General features: G+C 38.6%; 1 protein-coding gene across 1 annotated transcript; it reads right to left on the bottom strand.

Moving 5' to 3' along the window:
• Positions 1 to 1,974: 1,974 nt before the first annotated feature.
• On the bottom strand, positions 1,975 to 21,468 carry LOC121529642 (calpain-15-like). Its single transcript, XM_041817599.1, has 12 exons — positions 21,311 to 21,468; positions 11,648 to 12,674; positions 8,747 to 8,955; positions 8,464 to 8,647; positions 6,878 to 7,101; positions 6,659 to 6,784; positions 5,460 to 5,612; positions 5,075 to 5,236; positions 4,200 to 4,420; positions 2,654 to 2,799; positions 2,395 to 2,573; positions 1,975 to 2,152 (listed from the first exon to the last, which is right to left on the bottom strand). The coding sequence occupies exons 1-12, from the start codon at positions 21,466 to 21,468 to the stop codon at positions 1,975 to 1,977; spliced, it is 2,967 nt and encodes a 988-aa protein (XP_041673533.1).
• Positions 21,469 to 21,713: the final 245 nt, after the last annotated feature.

Here is a 21,713-nt window from a genome sequence, read left to right as displayed (position 1 = left end):
GCAGCCAGTTATCATGTTTATATTCAGCTGTCTATCAACCATTAACTGTTCATCCAAAACTATTTGCTAAAAGTTTCAGAAATTAAACCAAAACTCTAAGCCTTTAAACATTTTTTTAGCTAACTTTATAGCCATTTATCACTCACTGTTCATTAACCATTACCTTTTTACTGTCTGTGCAGAACTCAACTGTTTCAGCCATTTGTCCATAACTTGTCAGGTGTCTATTCTGAACTTTTCGCTAATTTCGGCAAAACCATTTCAGCCAGTTTTAGCAGTTTCTTACGTTTAAGTTTTATTATGTTTATTTTCAGTTGGATACATTGTATCCAAAACTTTTACTTAACTGTTTCATCTGTTTATCTAAGTTTATTGAACATGATTTTTAGTTAACTGTTCAGCTATTTATCAATAACTGTTACTTGTCTGTTAACTGTTTATCCAAAACTTTCAGCCATTTAACATTTAGCTTACTGTCATCCAAAACATTTAGCTTTATGCCATTTATCAAAAATGTAATCAACCGTTACCTCTTACTCTTTATCAAAAACTTTGACCTAACAGTTATCCAACACTCTTAGCTAATCTTTCCAGCCATTTATCATTTCATTTATTTACTGTTACCTGTTTACCATTTAACAAAAACTTTGAGCTAACGGTTATACGGCACTTTAGGTAACCATTTCAGCCAGTTGTCAGTAACTGCTAATTTACTGTAATCCATTGACTGTTTATCCAAAAGCTTGAGCCAACTATTATCCAAAACTTTAAGCTAAAAGTTTTAGCCATTTAATATTCATCTTTCTGTTATCAAAAACTTTTAACCAACTATTTCATCTATTTATCCAAAACTTTTAGCTAACCGTTTCTTCTGTTAATCCAAAACTTTAAGCTAACACTGTGGCCATTTTCTAATTAATTAAATAACTGTTAATTAACTGTTAATCCAAAACTTTCCGCTTACTATTATCTAAAACTTTTCCCTCACTGTTTCAGTCTTTTATCAACTCTTTCCGGGTTTTATCCAAAACTTATAGCTAACTTCTGCAGTTTATCAATAACTGTTAATTAACTGTTTCCGCTGTTTAACAACTTCAAGCTAACTGTGTCAGTCATTTATAATTTGTAACTCATGATCTTAACTTTTCAGCCATAATTTTACACTAACCTATCAGCTGTTTATCCATAATCCTTTGCCTATAAATTGATAGGTCTTCTGTAACTTTTGGCTAACCTGTTAGCTATTTATTCACAACACTTGTCAGCCATATTCCCATAACTTTTTGCTAACCTATCAGCTTTTTATCTAAGACTTTCAGCTATTTATTTTAATTGTTGATTTATAACTTTTAGCTGACCTATCTATCTGAGTTTAAGCTGATAGTTTTAGTTGTTCTTCATCACTTTAGCAAACCATTTTAGCTGTTTATGCATTATTTCTCTTACTGTATCTTTGGCAAATCAATTTCTTCAGTGTTCCTTTCTTCTTCTTTAACTTTTCCACCATGTCAGGTGCTAACTCAGCACTTTACTAACAATTTCAACAACTGATTTATATCTTTTTAGAAAAATTTTATCTTTCATTCTTTTTTGCCATTAGCAAACAATCTAGTAAGTAAATTTGTGCTTGCTTTTTCAACACATTAGTGCAGCTTACAGTTAGCCTTTTCATGTATGACAAAGATTTTTCCATCACATACAGCTAATTTGGTTGGTTGTTTAATATTACTTTTTAAAAATTAATTTCTTCTTTTGCTCTAGCTTTAATCTTCTCATATAAGCCTACCCTTTGGAAATGACAAAGGTGACCCCAGGGTTACAAGTACCTCTTGGTCAGGTATCACAAAGGTAAAAAATAGAGCATTCACTTGAGTCCGTGACTGCTCCTGAAAAAGAAACAGCCGCCATGCTGAGCTCTTATCTCTAGTCATGAAACAGCTCTGCTATCTCCCAGTTTCTCTGATTTATCAGCCATCATAGAGGTCGAGGTTGGTGCAGACCTGCTGTTTCTGGGCTCAGAGCAGGACAGTGTGTTGCCTTTGAGGGACTCCAGTTCCCAAGAGAAGCTTGGACGGCCTTACGATGAGCAAGTCTATGAGTGATAGAGAATCCAGCGTTTCCTTCCAGCTGAGACAAAACCACAAGCACCTGCCTGAGAAAGACAGATAAAGCCTGTTTTACATATAAATCAGACTTGCTTTTTGTATGTTCTTTTTTAGTTTACATCTTCCAGGGACCACATATTTTTGATTTAAAAAAAATTCAAAACAGCGTGGCCAGAGAAAGAGTTTTCTGTTTTGCAGATTTCTTTGAATAACAATTAGTCATCATTAGATGTTTTAGACTAAAGTGTGACTGAGATGTTGTGTGCAGTGGGGTGTTCGTGCAGTAAACCTGTGCAGAGGAGGGATGCTGTCAATGGCTTTGAGGCTGCTACGTGTGGACACCACATTGAAGCTATCACTGCAGTCACAGGACACGTGGAGGTGATGTCTGGGATGTCTGTTTTCTATCATAACGATGAGCCCCGCCCACCCATGGGTCAGGTAGTAGCACGTCATGCCCTCTCGACCCTGAAACCAGACATGGAAAAATCTTATTTCAGGTAAAGAATCTCTGATTTTAAAAAAATGATGTTTAAATACAGTGGTACCTCATGTCTTTCTCCTTTGGTTTCTGTCAATTGGATGATGGCGTCAGCGATGGTGGTGCTGGGGGCCGTTATCTGCTCCACCATCACCAGTCTGGAGCTGTAGACAGCCAGCATGTAGCCAGGATCCTCTGATCTGCTGCAGCTTGCTGGAGACACGAAAACAGTTTGTGGCTTAATAACAGATGTAGATAAGGTTCTGCAAATTCATTTAAGCTCAGTGGTCTGCTAATCGCCCTGCTGCAAAAGACATTTGGGACATTTGATTAGACATAAAAGTAAAAAGTCTTGTTTTCCCCAAATCACAATCATGGTTCAGCGGTTGAATCAGGTGTTAAATATGACAAAATACCTCAAATGAAGAAAAAAACTTTTGGTAGCAACTTGTTTTAATGATTACCTAGAATAAGATGGTAATGATCTAGTAATAAGTTGCATTTTACCAAGTTATAACTCTGAAATATGTTAATATTTAGGAAGTAATTACCAAGAATTAATGTATTCATGATCAATTATCATTCCTTGTTATAATGTGGCAGTTCTTTGGTAATTAGGTGGTATTTCATCCTAATCCCCTAACCCTTAACCCTAACCCTGTACAACTACAGTGTCGTTGGGCATCATTTGGAGGTCAACGTGAGTCAAGATTTCCTCACCCTATAACCCTAACCCTAACCCTTATCCTAACCCTAACCCTTGTAACACTGTGGCTATTCTCTGGTAATGAGGAGGTATTTTACCAAGTCATTTCTTAGAAATAAAATAACTTTTTCTTTATTTTAGCCTACTAAATTAAAGTGAGTCCTTCCTGAATAACTTTCATGTAATTTTTAGGGCTAGGGTTTGGGTAGGGTTAGGTTTAGGGGTTAGGAATAAGAAGGTTTGTGCAAGGGTAAAATACCACCTAATTACCATAGAAATGCCACAGTATCAAAAGGAATTAATTGATAATCAAAACATTATCACTAGGTAAATGCTTCCTTAATATTTACATAATTTGGAGATATTACTTAGTAGGGTTATGAGGTAATTATCGCCTTATTCTTCAGAAAATACTAGATAATTACCACTAATTACAATAAAATTACTAAGTAATTAGGGCCCACTAAAATAAAGTGCTACCACTACTTGCATAGCAAATTGGGGTTGAAATGTCCAGATAAAACCAGAAGTAAAAATTAATTTATTCAACACAATTAAAATAAAGACATTTGATAGACTCAAATAATATTTAACAAACCTAATCAAGTAGTTTTTGTGCCTTAACTGTTTCTCAGCTTTAACCACTTTCATAACTGCTAAAAACAAACTTCTGCACGTGCAAAGACCATTCAGTGAAACAGTATTAATGATTTACTAGTTTTGTTAAAAGCATTTTAATGTTGCGCTGTAATTCAGATGGATTTTCATTTATAGAAGATAACAGTAAGGTCTGGCCTATCATTTTCTGTCAAAATGTGACTTTTTGGGGTATAAACGGCTTGCTGCATTATCTTTATGAAGATTCCTAAAACGTGTTTTATGATAGCCCAGTGTTGGGAGTTCTTACTTGTCTCTTCTGTGTCCGTATTGTTCCAGTGGTTAAAAGCGCAGCATAGCACAGCATATTCGCCTGGCTCCAGCATAACATCACAGCCCACGAACCTCCTCACCGAACGCCGACTGTGAGCTAAAAGACGACCTAGTGACAGGACATCAGAGCTGTCGTAGGAGACCCGAAACACCAGAACACACAAGTCCAAGAGATGGCTCTCTGCTGTGTCCCACCGCCTGAGAAACAGGAATAATTTTAAATAAATTAGTCTAAAAAGATTGCTAATTCATATGTTTTGCAAATGGAATGACAGCACTAAGGGGATAAAAATGTCAACACATAGGACAATATACAATTTGCTGCCATTTTTAAGGATGTAAATTCATAAAGTATAACTGCTTTGGACTGAATGGTTTCACTTTAGATTTATTACATGAATAGCACAAAATAAGTAATATTGCAGTAAAAGGTTACTTTGGTTACATCATTGCCTGTGGGTATAAGAGTTTATTAAGTGGTGTAAACTTGTGTGTCATCGGCATAACGATGAAATAAATTAGGATCAGTAAGTGAAGGAATGTGGGTGGGCCAAGTAAAGAGCCTTGGGGAACACCACAGCAGACTGGGGCTAAACTTTGAGCTGTAGAGTCCCCCAGAAATCAAAGATGAGTTTAAGAGAATGTTTTTCAATTTATCCCTTTAAGGTTGGAGCATTTATTTGAAGAATTCAGACACTCAACAGTATATTTTAAGCAATTTTTTGACAAGGAGGTAAATAAACTTAGTAAATAACTTCCGCCATGCCATAAATTTGTAAGAGAAAACCTATTTTTCCATACCAGACCAATTACAGTTTTGTTTAAAGCTTAGATCACAGGGTGTCTTCCTACCTGCTTCCTTGCTGGAATAAAGCCAGCTCTACCGCTGTTCTCTCCAGTACTGTGATGGACACAACTGTCACTGGGACGTCAGCTCCACGGGGAAAAACGCCAGATACTCGGACCTCCTGCCAGTCTGAATGAATCTTACAGATATCAACTGAGTCAAAGTACCTGCCAGGGTCAAAGACACATACACAGACATGTGAAGGCAGAAAAAAAAACTCCAATAGCAACTGGGACTCTACTTTGCCTGCAGTAGTATTCATCTTTTGAAGGTCAGTGCAGTTTTTCATGCATTTGATTGATTTTTATTATTTGTTTAATGCATTTTAATTACAATGTTAGCCTAGCATTTGAACCAGAATGTAAAATACATTTTCAAAAGCCTTTGTACCTAATAAAATCCCAGAAGTCCATCCAAAACAGGCCATCTTCAGCCCGCTGAGTGCAGAGCTCCCTCTTCAGGTGTGGAGGCCAGTTTGGCCAGCTGTCTGCCCAGGGCCCAGTCCAAGAGAAGCGACCCCATGGGTTTCTCAGCTGCAGTAATCTGAAAGAGGAAGCAGAACTAAGATGCTTGGGAACACTAGCTGAATTTCAAAATATCTTAAAACTGTATTTTAACTTCCACCTATAAATGACAACCATAATATTACCAAGGAGTTGCTGGTCTACCTCTTTCACAATTGATAAGTCTGTATCTAAAGATCTTTTTTTGTAATGTAGGAAACTTGGATTAATAATTTGAACCTTTTGGGAGCAAAATACATTTCTTGGGAAGATACTGCACTTTGACTGGGCACATTTGCCCCAGATATTGCAGCCACTGCAGTCTGTTTTATGACAGAAGGCCAAATTGATCTACAGCAGAGAGTCCAGAATTTTAGAAAATATTAATTATTCAGACCCTGAATATTTCAAGTATTACAAAGCAATTTTCAGAGCAGATAAGGCCATAACAAATGCTCTCTTTGGCCATTCTTTCTTTCTCTTTTCAGATCCCCCTCACCCTCATGCTTCCAACTTTTCCCACCCTTTTTCCTGTTCAGTCCAGCACCTCTCAGTATTCGTGAGATGGAAAGCATCAGACAAGTGCTGATAAATATCCAAAAACAAGATTATGCAATCAATTCCATGCATTTTGTATTTACTCTGGTTATCTTCATCTAATATTAAAATTTGTGTGATGATCTGAAACATTAAAGTGTGAAAAATATGCAAAAAAAAGCACACATAAAACAATTTTGAGCCTCTGACTAGCATAGGTACAGCCTCAAAGAAGTTCATTGTCATTAGTTTGAACACAGAGCTGAGAAAAACAAACCTATAGAAAGTTCAACATCACTCTCTTGTAAGTCATTACTTTTATACAGGCTATATTGCATTTTTGCCAAATCAATAACAAGAATGTCACATATAAAAGCCTTTCAAATCTGGACCATTTGACATTCATGGTCCAAAAATAATACAAAAAATGTTTTAAATTTGGAGGGAAATTTTGGACTAGTACGAAGGAGCAAAGGGCTAAGATTGGGAATCTGTTTCAACAGTCAGGTTAGAACATCCTTACTTGATGGATTCATATCATTTCCTCACCTGTGACCGTCTACATCTCTCACATCAAGGACAGAGTATGCATGGCGTGGTCGTAAACCCAGTGACTCGTACTCTGAGTCGTCCACCTTCATGTTACCACCACCACAAGATGCCCCCATCAAGAATCTAGCGACACACATGAGAAAAAAAAAAACATTAATCACTCATTCTTATGATTATCTAACAGACTGAAATTAAAGACTACCTCCCTACACTCACCCTGCTTCCTTTGAGCTAAGCATTTTTGCCCAGATGAGGTCCGTATCGATTGGCTCTTCTTTGGGGTTGGTGGCACTAACCTGAAGGGCCAACGACTCACAGGGGGCCCCCGTCAGCGTGGACAGGCCCTCAATGGCACGACCTGCCTGCAAAGCAAAGTAGGAACCATGCAGCTTTGCCAGAGCTTTCTCAATCAGGGCCACCCAGAGCTGCTTCCGCTGGGCCTGAGGAATTAAATGAGAAAAGATAAGAGGAATTTATAGGGAAGTGATTATCTCCGGTAGCGCAGCTTTAAAATCCTGTCAGGTGACAGCAGGGAAACACTAGTCTGCATATTTCATATTCATACTTCTACCAATGGCTCTGCTGAAAATATGAAGCCTATTTTTCTATGACGACTTTGGCTAAGAGTCACAAAAACCTTCAGCAGACTTTGCGGAGAGCAGGATAACAATTCCTTTCAAAGGGATGTAGAGCTCAAAGAACTGGCATTCCAGTATAATAATACTGTAGTGATTAGAGTGCAATACAAAAATGCCTTTTCAACAGTACAGATTCATCCAGTTGTGTCCGAATGTTAAATTATTCAAGTTCATAAACAAAAGCAGCAACTTCCACCAATTGTTCTATAAAAACACTAACCATATGTCCATGAAAAAACACATTGATTTATCTTGTAAATTTTAAATGTATTCACTTTGAGATTTGTGATGTAACTTGAAAACTAAAATCATGATTAACTGTAATAAATGTCTTACTGCTGGAAACTGGGAGACAGCAAATGCCACAGAATACAAAATCAAACACTGTTTAACATTACTACACCTATAGACCGTTTGCAAGTGACGTTATAATGTTCATCCCGCCCCAGCTTGGACAGCCAGGAGAGCTAGTTACTGGATGCCAGTGCTAAATATTTGTCTACAAACTCCCTCTGGTAATCTTTGTAGTGCACATCTTGTACTAGGAAAGTTTAGAAAGCTTGAAATGTCAGAACTTGAATTTGAAGCACTAAGTGGGCCAGTGCTAACGCTAGCAATGTTCAAAACGTGACCCTGCTGATGGGAGATCTCAACCAAATGAGATGTTGAAAAAACAGAAAGAATACTCATAAAAGCCTTGTTGTGTGCATCATTTGACAGAGCCACTGAGTCACTAAAATACAAAGTAATGTTGAAAGCTCCAGCATCCACTGTAGTGAGTAACATCATGGTAGCCGCATGTCTGAAAAAGGTCAAAAGTTTGTGTAATATCCCTGTATGCTTAAGTGCTAAACAGAAAGACACACCCTGCAAACAAATGTATACACAAACAGTGAGTCCAGACAGATAAATATAGTGTTCAGTGCAAAGGCTAGAAATAAGAAGTTGTCAGGCGCTTGACTATAGAAAATCTTTCAAAAACACGGTCTGATAGCAAGAAATTTCTAAATTGATTAATTACCTTGATAAACGTTTTCCCAGTGAGATATGGTCTCAGTCACTAAAGTTAAGTCTGTTTTGATACAGAGTGATGCTGAATTTTATAAATCATGGTGTCATTCTTTCAGAACAGTGGTACAGTGATGCAGGCATGCAACAACACACCTGAGAGAAGAGGAGATGTCCGTTTTCGTCACAGGGCAGCATGTCGTCCACCAGCACCGTTGTCCACGAGCCGTCTTTACAAAGACGCACCTGATAGGCTCCTTCAGTACACAGCCAGCGGGTCACCATCACCTTCTCTACCAGCTCAGGACGTTCAGCAAGAACAGCCAAGGCACTCAGAAACCTGCTCTCCAAGACAGCCAGCCAGGAAGAGGTTTCAGTTTTACTGTTTTTTTCCATAGACAGACTGATCTGCTCTGTGTAGATACTTGTGTTGGCTCACCAGCAGTTACCCAGAAGCCCCTGCTGGATGTCTGATGGGCGAAGCGTTCGGAACACAGACCACTTCACTCCACGGTCTCTGAGGTTGCTGCAGTTGATTTCTTGAGGTCGAAGCCACTTTTTGACCCGATGTTGGACGCTGTCGTCGACTGGAAAACCAATAGACTTTGAACCAGGAGGGAAGCTGTCATCCACAAATGTCACAGAATTCTGGGAAAATCACAGAAACAGCCGAACCAGAGGGCATGAAGAAGGTTGAGGGCAAAACAGAAACATCTGTAATCAGGTTTCAAACTTTAGTACAGTACAGACATTTAAAGGGAGGTGGGAAAATACGCAAATTAACTTCATAAAATCTAGAAGTACGTTCTTTATTGGCGGGCCAACTTGCAATCCTTCAGCAACAATCCCAAAACAAAGTCTTATCCTATTTTTCCACATCATTTGTTGTAAAAAACAAAGGCTGATTCACTTGTATGGTTTCCTGTCCTGGAATCTACTAACTTTGGAATAAAACTATTTTTGATCATTTTCTTTGTTTTCATGTTAAATTGTCTCTCTTAGCAATCCCAATGTTAAATCATCTAATTTCTAACGAATCCTAACTCCAGACTAGTGTTGTCAAACTATTTATTTTATAATTGTGGTTAATCCCTGGAATTCTGTTGTTAATTACCACTCACAGTCCACAATGACAATGTAAAGGAATTCTTACCATTTTCTTGTTTTACGAGCTGAACAAATAAAACTACTTTATGTCCATGATGTTTTGTTTTATCATTTAAAGTGAGTGCTTCACCACTACACCAGAGTGGTCTGAAACCATGACACTGAGGTAGGAGATGGCTTAAAGGTGCTTATTTCGGGGTGCAGATGGCCTAGCGGTTCTGTCACACCCCATGCAGAGAAGTTTGCCTTCCAAGCAGATGGCCCAGGTTCGAGTCCAGTCTGTGGCTCCTTTCCCTCACTCTATACCCTGTCCTGTTCTCTCCAAATGTAGGCAAAAGATAAATAAATTACATAAATCTTTAAAAAAGGCTTATTATTTGAACAGGTTTTGATTCTTTAATATGTTAAGAAATAACTAGGAGTGCATGTAAAAAAATGACTTACTATAGTCTAGAGATCCCAGTTGATGTTATAGCATTGATGGGGTCATCAACTACATTTGCACAAGGGCCAGCTTTTTCCTAAACCAGCACTTTAGGGGCCAGACTTTTAAATAAACCAAAAAAAAATTTAATGGTGTTATTATTATTTTAATATTAAACTGACAATGTAGTGAAGACAAGCTTTTATCAATTACTGTACGCCTTCTTGCCAAATGCAAACCTTTTTTGAGCCGTCACGATCTTGAGATTGCTATCCGTGCCTTAATGAGTTCCCGGCTGGACTACCGCACTGCACTTTATGTTGGAATCTCCCAATCCACAGTCAGACACCTTCAACTTATGCAAAATACAGCTGCACGTCTTTTAACAAACACAACCAGACGAGAGCACATTACTCCCATTCTCTTTTCCCTTCCTTGGCTTCTAGGCCATTTTAGAATTGATTTTAAACTTTTAATGTTTGTTTTTAAAGCTCTGAATGGCCTTGCTCTGTCCTATTTATCTGAGATTTTAACAGTTAGGGAACATGCCAGGGCTTTGAGGTCATTCAACCAACTTTTGTTGGAAGTGCCCAAGTCAAAATATAAACACTGGGCTGACCGAGCCTTTTCAGTTGCTGCACCCAGGCTCTGGAATATCTCCCTTCTGATATGCGTGTTATCTCTGATTTGGGCCTCTTCAAATCGAAACTTAAGACTCATTTATTCAGGATGACTTTCAATACCTAGTAGTGTAGTGAGTGTCTTATCCTTTTAGTCTGTATTTATAAATGCTGTTATTTTTCATCTTTATGGATTTGTTTGGTGTTGTGTTTTAATGCTATTTGATTTTTTGTAAAGCACTTTGGTCACCTGTGGGGTGTTGTAAAGGGCTATATAAATAAAGTACATTTACATTCGCATTTTTATTATTTTTTAACAGATTTTTATTTTCTTTTGAATGGATGCAATTCTTAAGCTCTAACGGGGAGATCAGTTGCTATATCGCAACCAACCACGGGGCAGCGATTGAGACATTTTAGCTGTATTTGATAAGTTTAATGCTAACATGTAGTGTAGTGATATATGAAAAACCAAGGCAGGAAAATTGCCCTTCCAAAACGCCTGAAGCAAAAGTTTCCATTGGCCACAGTTTTTTTTTAAATCACGAATGCCCTTGTAAATTTTTGTTCAACATGCATTATATTTATGAAAAATGCCTGGCAGTTGGATTTCTGAAAAATAAAGGCATTCCTAATAGAATTGTTTCGATTCAATTATTTAGGGAGTCATTTCAATAACTGCAGGGATTTGAGAAAATTAAAAAAAAACAAAACTGTTTTCTGTAAGCTTTTAAATGTATAACTTGTGGAAGTTTAAGACACTGGCATAACCAGGGAAAAGAACTTAATACTGATAGAAAGTAAATTGAAACAGCATAAAGAAATGATAGGAAAGTTAAATGTTGGACATCAGAAGGCGGGGATTACTTTTGACTGGTCCATTGAGCCATCTGGGAGCTTTTTAAATTTTAATGAGACATTTAAAAGCACAATGACAACATTTTGGTTCCAAAATATTGTCAACGTATTTGCACAAAGTAGGCTTTGTGAGGGTGTCTTCATGCAATTTTTGGATATGACTGTAGGACATCTGGTATCTGTTCTTTTGACTTTTACTAGTGTGTTATTGAAGGTCAAAGTTCTGCTATAGTGGCAATCCTAGTCAGCAGTCAAGAATGAATGTAAAGAATCAGAAACACAATATAATTTCAAGTAGAGTCTATGACTGACTGAGCTGCATTGTTCAAACCTCTCTGCAGAAGCTGATGATGTTCTCCCACAGCTCCTTGGCTTCTCCTTCATCACTCTGCCGCCGCTCCTCCACCAGCATGCTCTCCTTCCTCTTAGTGGACGGGGCAGGTCTGAGCTGCTGGGGGGTGTGGCAGGCCAGGCAGTGTTTGGCTTTCATCATGTTAATGAGAGTGCATGCTGGGCATGCCCATTCCTCTGTCCTGTTAATATCAGGGGTTGCACATGGAGGGAATGTTGCAGATACATCTGATGCAGGAGACATCTCTTCTGTCAGGACGCTGAGCCGCCTGCTGGACTGCAGCTCTGATGGGGCAGAGAGATGTGAAACAGCAAGTGATGAGGGAGAAGGACTTATGTTGTTGGTGCTGATCTCTGAGGGTGGCACCTCTCTACGGCTGCAGGGGACAGGGTTATTATGACCTGACGTCCCAGCACTGACCCCAGAGGAACCTGAAGCCTCTGGAGGTAAACAGTCTCCTTGAGCGGAGACAGAGAGGGGTAGTGCCCCTGCTGCAGGCTCTGGCTGCTTTAGTCCTTTTTTATCGCTGACTTCAGGCATGAGCAAGGCGTCTGCCGGGATCTGTGGGAGAGACAGTTTGCGTGGTCCACCACAAGCAGAGCAGGACATTGAGGTGGGGGTGTTCTGTAGCGTGCACCTCCGACACTCCCACACAAGGCTGTTTTTGTCTGCATCATCAGTCTGTGAGGGCCTCAGGGGGCCGGAGCAGCTACTGGAGCGCTGTGGCCGTGGAGGCAGGTCTTCAGACGAGCCCCGCGGTCGGTTCAGGGGTCCGGTGTAGCCACAAAGAGAGCAGGCCAGAGTGCCAGGGGGGTTTGTGAGCGTGCAGCTGGGACAGGACCAACGTCTGTCATCTTTGCCAGTTATCTGCCACATCCAGCGGGTGTCCTGTTTCCGCCGGGGGGCTTCACAGATGGAGCAGCGGGGGGCACCTGCTGCGTTGAGGAAAGTACAGCAGCCACAGGCCCATTGGGTCCTCTGCAGGGGCATTGAACCCGAGGAAAAACTGGAGAGAGAAGCAGGATAGCTCACAGTTACAGTTCGAATAGATTTGATTTCATATTTTGTAATATTTGATGAACCTGCATGATCATTTTAAAAACAACAATGGGCTACAGCCTCTTTACCTAGGGCGCATGGACATAACCACCACTGATGGGGAGAATGTGACATTTCAGGGTGTTTTGGAAGTGTGCTTTAAATCACAGTGTCTGACACCTACCCCACAGCAGCAGTTTAAATCATTAGAAATATTAAACACATTAATTTTATTCTGTTTCATAACCAGTTAAAACTCCTCACTATATCTTATGCAGCAGTCTAACATCAGTTTCTGATAAAATAAAATAATAATAAGCATCTCACTCTTTAAACAAAATGTTGGACTCTGTATGGACTTTTGGATTTTTATGGAGCTTTAATTGGGCACCTCCCAAGAATTAATTCGTAGTCATAGTCAATACTACTTTGACCCCAAAATATGTAAAAACAAATGCTGAAATACACTGGTAGAGACCCTTTAGAAAGATGTAATAAGTTCATTTTGAATTTTGTTTTTTCTTTAGTCTGGTCCCTAAAGTCAAGTGTAAAACATCCTATGATACAAACATTTAATGTTTTGATGTTTTTCATTAAAAGTCTTGTGCTTTTTTAGGTGTACTTTTAATTTAATTAATAAAATATTTGCTTTTAGGGTTTCACAAAGTGTTTTGTGTTTCACTGAAAGCTTTTTTGTTAATTCTTTTAAATTTTTTCTTAGATAGTATTTTTTGAATCGTGACGTGCTAGTTTGATGCTCTTACAGTTTCACAAAATGTTTTTGTTTCATTAAATGCCTTTATTGTTTCATGAAATGTTTTGAAGATTCACTAAATGCTTTTTGGGTTTCATGAAGTGTTTAGTATTTCATTAAAACTTTTTTGTAACCTTTTTTTATCTTTATTATCATATTTTATTTTTTCTTATTTTTATTTGATATTCTTATTTTTTATTTTGTTTTTGTTTCATTGCATACTTGTCTATTTCATGAAATGTTTGTTTCATTAAATCCTTTATATCATAAGAAGTTTTTGTTTTTATTTGATTCTCCTTTTTTGTTTAATAAAATGTTTCATTAACTGCTTTTATGCTTCATAGGTGATTTTGTGTTTCATTAAAAGGCTTGTTTTTTCCATGTTTACCTCTTTTATTAAAGGAGACATATGCAAAAATCACTTTTTCAGGCTTTTCTAACACAAATATGTGTCCCTGGTCTGTCCACAATCCCCTCAAATACCAGAAAAATCCATTCCCTCTCCCCCTCTCTTTCTCCACCTTTCAGAAAATGTGTGCTGAAACAAGCTGTTCTCAGATTTAGCTCCTGGTGACCTCACCAGGAGCGTAAGCACCCGTCCCCAGGTTTGGTTGGCCCTCCCCCACTTGGAGGAAAGTTCTGCCCTCCTCTGCTGATCCTCTCAGCTACCAGCTGAGATGCTGGATAGCTCAGTGGGTTACCCTGCTGACTACAGTCTGGGGGGTTGATGGTCCGAATCCCAGTCAAGTTCTAACCTTTGGATAAAAGTGTCTGTAGTACCAGGAGTACTGCATCCATTTCCTGAGAGGGGAGTGGTCAGGGGCGGAGTCAAACAGCTAATTTCCATTTAAAGCCACAAACACAGAAATGGCTCGTTCTGAGAAGGGCTGAAATAGAGCCTGTTTTAAAAGGGTATAATGTGTCTCCTTTAAGTGCGATTTCTTTTTTTAATAAATGTTTTTATTGACATTTAATGCTTGTGTTGTATCACACAAACTTTATCTTTTTGCTGAAAGCCTTTTAGTGTTTTGTTAAATGCTTGAAGTACAATATCTATTTACGAAGTGCTTTTTGTGTTTTATTAAATGCCTTTATTATTTCTTAAAATGTTTAAGTGATTCATTCAAATGAAAAATGTTTTGTGTTTTTACTGAAAGCTTTTTCGTTTCATTTTATTTATTGTGATTTTTGTGTTTCATTACATGCTTTTTTGTTTCATTAAATGATTTTGTGTTTCATAAAATCCTTCCTTGTTTCATCAGATTTTTTTTTGTTTTACTTAATTCTTCATGATATATAAGGCTTTTTGATTCACTGATTGTTTCTGTATTGTTTTGTTACATACTTTACGGTTTCATTTTGTTTTTGTTTTTTTTGCATAAGATCCTTCTCAGTTTCATACAATGTTGCATTTTTTTTTGCTTAATAAAATGTTTCTGTTTCTTTTAATGTGTTTCTGCTTATCATAAAATCTTTCTGTTTCAATAAAAGTTTTTTTTTTGATTCACTGAATGTTTCTGTTTTATCAAAGGCCTTTTTTGTTTAATTCAGTGTTTTTTCTTTTAATGAAATGGTTTTCCATAAAATGTACATTTCTTAAAAATGCTTTGATGGTTAATGAAATCTTTTTGTGTTTTGTGAAATGTTCTTACAGACCTTCAGGGCGACCTTATTTAATTCTGTAACATGATTTAATTCACAGACAAAATATCTCCCGAAGACATTTCACATGAAAGCAGTGATGTAAAAATACCAGAACTTTCTTCGGCTGTTCTAGTGGAGCTCTGAAATCCCAGTGGAGGGAGAGAGGGGAGGAAAAATGCTGAGAAGATGAGGGGAAAAACCCAAATATAAATGGTGCATTTGCAGTTCTTGCATTGTTTTATACCCTGCGGTGGCTGTGAGGAGGAAATTAAAATGCATGAATATGGAAATGAAAGAAGAAGCTGCACCAACATAAAGTGTTCCTTGGCTGCTCCCTCAGAAACTGATTGATTATACAATATTGATGATTCTGACCTTTCCTGTGTAATATTATTCAGTCAGATCAGTTAATGTGTGCAGGGTTCTGTTTTTCTGACACTCTGAATATGGATGATAAACACTGCTATAGCTGTAACACTGGTGTTTGAGCATTACACTCTCAGGGCTGGACTGTAAAACAGACCTAGATTATCTATGTGTTGGCATCTAGGGAGAAATTTAAAGTCCGGGAGCCAGTGGGACATCTGTGTTGAGGCTGTCCCACATTCTCTAAGTAGCTTTGGCATCAAGCCTAAAACTTCCAGCAGAGCACAACCTGGACGGGTTACTGTAGAGCAAACTGTCTTTACAAGAGCTTAGCAACAACCTCTATCAGGAGGGGAAATTAATGAAGCAGTTATTTATTTCTGTTTGTTGTACTCTTCCTGTTTCCTGGACTCATTTTCATGTCCTATGACCTTTTCATTACAGGGCCAAATCCATCCACCACAGAGCCTTGAACTTCTCCTTTGCTTTACTTCACCTGCTGTGTATTGGCTGCTTTTATGTTGTGTTTTATGTTGAATAGTGGCCAAGTCATAAAAAAGCAAAACTTTACAGTATAAATAAATATGTTTGCACCAGGTTTGGTGCCTATCACTCGTTTTTCTGTTCATGACTACTGGAGTGTGTGGTCTGTATTTGGGTCTTAGCCAAGAGCAAGCTTTCATTTTAAAGAATTAAGCCAAACAGGCTGGTTTAGCTCCGCTGCTAGATAAGGTGTCCATACAGAGGCTGCAGTCCTTGATGCACTAGTCTCTATGTGATCTCTGTATCCGCATCTCTATCTTGGTGCATGACCCCCACACCACCCCCACCCCACTATTTCTGTATATCCTCCTAAGACCTTATAGTACATACTCTATGAGGACATTACATGTTGGCTTTCCTAAACAAAGTAATATTTTCTGCTATTAGAATTTCTTAGATAATCATCCAGAATGTCCATTGGAGTTTAAGTAATTTGCTTTAAATGTTGGAAAAAACTGCTATGAAATTTTCATGAGTTTTAGGAAATCTGTTTGGATATTTTTCATGTACTTTCAAGGGAATTTTGAGGGTTTGATTGGGGGTATTGGGGAAAATTGGCTTTGAAATTTATTGCAATTTTCATGGGAAACCTGAAATTGTTTGGATGTTGGGTGGGATCTACTTTGACATTTTCTGGCATTTTCATAGAAATTTGAGAAATTTATTTCAAATTCTTTAAAAAATATTTGTAAATGCTTGGGGAGTGTCCTTTGAATTTTTTTTATAAGTTTCATGGAAATTTCAGGGTATTTTTTGGGAATGACTGGAGGAATTTGTTTTGACATTAAAAGACATTTTCAAAGAATTTGGGAAAATTTATATGTAAATGTTTGGAAATTGTAATGGGAATGGGGGGGGGGGGGGTCCTTTGAAATCTTAAAGAATCTGATGTAAATTTCAGTAAATTTGATTGGAATGTTTGTAGGAAATTGCTTTGAAATGTCAAGGCATTTTAATGGAAATTTAAAAAATCTATTTGCAAACGTTTGGGAATTTGGGTTGGGAAAGGGGAGGGATCCTTTGAAATTTTTTAAGAATTTCATGTAGATTTCAGGGGATTTGCTTGGAGATGTTTAGGCTTTATGATGAACTTTTACAGCTCAGGTCTCAGGAGGCTATATTTCCTCTCTAGTAAATGCAAAAAGACAGAATCTGAAAGACAAACAATCTTTATTAGGCTCTGAATTAATAAAGAAAAAAATAGTATGTTACTGCCTGGTACAAAAATGTTTTTGATCTCCATATTCCTTTTCAATTTTTAACTGTATATAATGTTTTGTCTCCATTAGCTTTAGTTGCTCCAAGTAAAAAAAGCCTAACATTAAAGCCGAAATTGACACATTAACAGCCGGATCCCAAAAAGGGGGTGCTTGTGCAATGCTAATGTTTCTATTTATGGAAACTGTAGGGTGGGTGCATTTTCAGATGACTCATCTCTTTCAAGTATATGAATCAGAAAATCAGGCATTTTTAGGAACATGATGGGGTTGAGATAAAGGGTTCCACTGTTGCCTTTTTGCAAGACATGAACACAGCATTCAAAAGAGAGTTCGACAATTGATACCTTTGTAGTAAAAATCAACCAATGGTGATACAGTTTTCTATACCACAGCAACAACAAAACAGAACTTGGCCCCTGAAATCAGATTGCTCCTTGTTTATTTCTTGTACAGTGCACTTTTTTTGCATATTTGTGGGACATAAATGTTTTCTTATCATCAAAAGTGATCCACTAGCCACACTCAGACATGGTCAATGCCAGACCTGTTGAATCAAGAAATTCCTTTAATAAAACCTGCCTGACAGGGAAGTAGGCTAAAGATCCAAAAAAGCAACACATCGTGCTGCCATCTAAAAAAATTCAAGAAAAGATGAGAAACAAATTCATTGATATCTATCAGTCTAGAAAGGGTTACAAAGAAATTGCTAAGCCTTTGGAACTCCAGCAAAACTTGGTGAGAGGCATTATCCACAAATGGGGAAAACTTGGAAAAGTGGTCAACCTTCCCAGGAGTGGCCAGCCTACCAAAATTACTCCAAGGGTGCATCGACTCATTCAGAAGGTCCTAAAGGACCCAGAACAACATCTAAAGACCTGTAGGCCTCACTTGACTGAAATGGCATCCATGGAAGAGTTCCAAGGCCAAAACCACTGCAGACAAAAAAGAACCCAAAGGCTCGTCACACATTTGCAAAAGTTGAACTTTTAGGAAGGCGTGCATCACATTACAACTGTCATAAAACTAACACAGCTTTTCTTAAAAGAAAATCATACCAATAGTCAAACATGGCGGTGGTAGTGTGGCCGTCTAGGGCTGCTTTGCGACCATTTGCAACTTTTTAACTGCTACGACCAGCTGACCGTTTCTTTGTATTCCAAGGCACTGACTGGCTGTTGAAACACAGGACTTACCTTATGTCTAAAACCAGCCAAATCGAACAAGCTGCAACACTGTCAACCGGCCTAATCCAACCTTCAATGTTCGAAAAAGGTCCCACTGCATTGCGACTTGGTGGTCTGAATTGGGCTTAGTTCTCTCTTGTTTTCTATGTCCACATGTTGTTTTCACCTGGATCATTCAGTGTAGTATACAACTGAGTATAAATCAAAAAAATTCTGAAATATTAAACATCCAAGACAAAGTTACTGATCGGCGAGACTGAGAGATGAAGAGCAACGGCAAATCTAACTGCTGCTAACTTCAGCACCACGGACAGCACCTTAATAAGACCTTGTCAAAGGACAGATTGCACTTCTTCTGAGTTAATGGCATTTTACTATTCTGCTCTAGCTTTAAAAAACAAGCAGGCTCATTTAAGGTACAGAGTTTTCTTTTGTGGCTTGTCCTCCACCTGGATAATACTTAGATAGTTATTCAAAGTGCTGTAGATTCACTGGAACAACTCCAAAAACCACACGACTTTTGAAGTTTCTTGCACAAAGGTTCAAAGCTGGTGACTCTTTCTCACAGGATTGTGACATACTTTACTCATTCTCCATTTTTTAGGTGCCACTGCAGCCCTGTTTCATCCTTAGTCATCAAACAGACAGAGATCCTTGGATTTAAATTCACTCTAGTGAGATCCCAGACTGCCGTCTACGTTTCAGTCATCAGGGCTTTCCCTGGTTGTGTTACACTTCCTGTCAAGGAGTAACTTGATTCTGAGGGAGTTTGGGACAGTGTGGCAGCAGAGGCGTCTCACACCGGGCAGAACGAAGGCAGCACATTAGACAGTAATAATTCATAAGTGGAGATTTGAACTAAACTGGGGAGGCTGTGGTTTACATTATATCGACCGATTCATGAAAAATTCATGGTCACATAGTCCAGCCTGGAAAGTGTAGAATATCAATTTAACAGCTGCTCCATGCAGTCGTCACTTTTAGGGAGAAATGTGTGGTGTAAAGACATTAATCATTAACAAATCAGAGTAATCACAGTTTTAACACAAAGGCTCAGTCTCATCGCTAAATTTTAACCCTACTCCTGGTCTTTGAGTGCACCTTTGACCCTCGAAACAGAGTTGTAGGCAGTAGTGGTGAAGTCTTCCTATGAAATGGGATGACCTTTGAAGACCCTTATCAGAAGCCATCGGGGGCATTTGCGTAAACATATGTGACCACATTACCATATGTTTCCAATATTCTGTCTTCTTCCATTTTTTGTTCAATATAGGATAGCCATGATTCACCGGAAGAACATTAAACTGAGATAATATAATGGTTGTGGTAGCATTAAAGCTTCTTCATGTAGAGACTATATAAGCAGGATACACACTGAAGATAACTGAGAAACCTTTTGGCCTGATCCCCTCCTAACCAAAGTTCACAAAGGCCTAATAATCAGAGGGATATAAAGAACATCTTGCCAGACAGTCCTGTGGTGTGTCAAGAGTAAACATTCCTTTTCTGATCTGCTGGGAAGACAATCGAAGCCACTCCAATGAAAACTGCAAAATTAAACATGTGATAAGTGGAACAGGCCATAGACAATCAGGAAGATGGCTGAAGGAGGAAGCACAGCAAACAGCCATGGCAACATATAGCAGTAAGATAGACGGATGCCAGAAATGAAGGAGCAACACATGTTTACACAACATGTACTAAAAAACTTACCACAAACTGATAAATATAGGAGTAAGGTTTAAATTGCTACCAAATTGATATAGCAAACAGTTAGCTACATTTAGCATGTCTTCTCTATAATTGCATTTGACTGTGAGACATTTTGAATTCTGAGAGTCAAGGCTATAGTTGTTGGTGACAAGCCTTTGTTAATTTGTGGTGTGCTGAATCGGTCATCTACGTTTTTATTAGTTATCATGTGCAGGGTGTCTCAGATTTTCAATATCAATTAAAATCTTTAAAATCTCTAAGTGTGTGCCAGGCTTTACATTTGTACACTTCTTTTATCGCTGGAGCAAACCATCTTCTGCTAATTTGCATGGCAATCGCACGTGCAGATGACCTAGCGGTCTAAGGCGGGACCCATGCACATGGGCTGCCCAGGTTCGAATCCGGCCTGTGGCCCTTTGCCGCATGTCTCTCCCCACTCTCGTCCCATTTCCAAATCTATCCACTGTCCTCCTCTGTCAAAAATAAAGGCATGAAAAGCCCAAAAATAAATCTTAAAAAAAAAGCATTGCATGGAAATCTGGGAGATTTTCCATAACACTCAGTCGAGTGTGGTCTGGCTGCGGATATCAGCTCTAGGACGCCCCTCTTGCAGACCACTTCTGGGAGACCACCACCGTCAGGATAGAGGTGATGCAATTTTCCGGTACAACATAACTACTAAGAAGTAATTATCTAAACAGGGGCTCTGTTAGCTTCGGCTAAATAGCAAAAGCTATCGAAGCTACACTAGCTGCGCAGTTAACATTACTATGTTAGCTAATGTTACAATATTGGCTTTAGCTTTACAAGGTAAGCTGCAGAAATGTTGCTTAAGCTTATAATAACTACGTAGCTTATATAGCTACGATAGTCTTAGCAATGCTAAGCATACATACAATAAACATTAAAGTGAGACAACACATATAGAAAACAATATCTCAGCGATGAAAGGCATTCAACACAGAGTCATGAAAGTGTCTCTACAATGAAAAATTAGAGCAACATTTCACAACAATTAAAAAATACCCTATCAAATTTGCTCACATATGAAAGCTTATAAATCTGACTCCATACTCCTACACATTTCTCTCCAGGCTATCATGGTAATGAAAACTGAGACTTATGTGCATGAACTCAACAGTACTGATTGTTCTACCTTCAGCCCTTCCTCGTCCCTTACCTTCGCTCTCTGTGTCTGCCTGGTCGGGGAAGCTGCCGAGGTAGAGAGATGCTCTGGCTGCTCCTCAGACATCCCATGATGGGGGACGGAGGTAGAGCTGCACCTCTGGGCGTGTCACTTTCAGCCTCATCGACGAGGGAGGAAGTGGAACCTCCCATGATGCTGCTGGCTCAGGGGGCAGAGCCCTAAAAGAGGACGTTTGGAATCAAATTTTGACTTAATGCTACACATTTTTCTTGAAATTTTAGATTTATACTCTTGTCATTTCTAGCATATTCTGCACTGCATTCTCCATACGTTGATTTTACTATGGACACTTTACCTTTATTCTTAACATTTCAACTTTACACTCAACTGCTGTCGGTTATTGTCAGTAAAGGTGGCATATATGGACCAAAAATCA

The sequence above is a fragment of the Cheilinus undulatus genome, linkage group 21 (genome assembly GCF_018320785.1).
Source record: "Cheilinus undulatus linkage group 21, ASM1832078v1, whole genome shotgun sequence".
NCBI lineage: Eukaryota > Metazoa > Chordata > Actinopteri > Labriformes > Labridae > Cheilinus > Cheilinus undulatus.
This window is presented reverse-complemented; position numbering and strand designations above follow the sequence as displayed.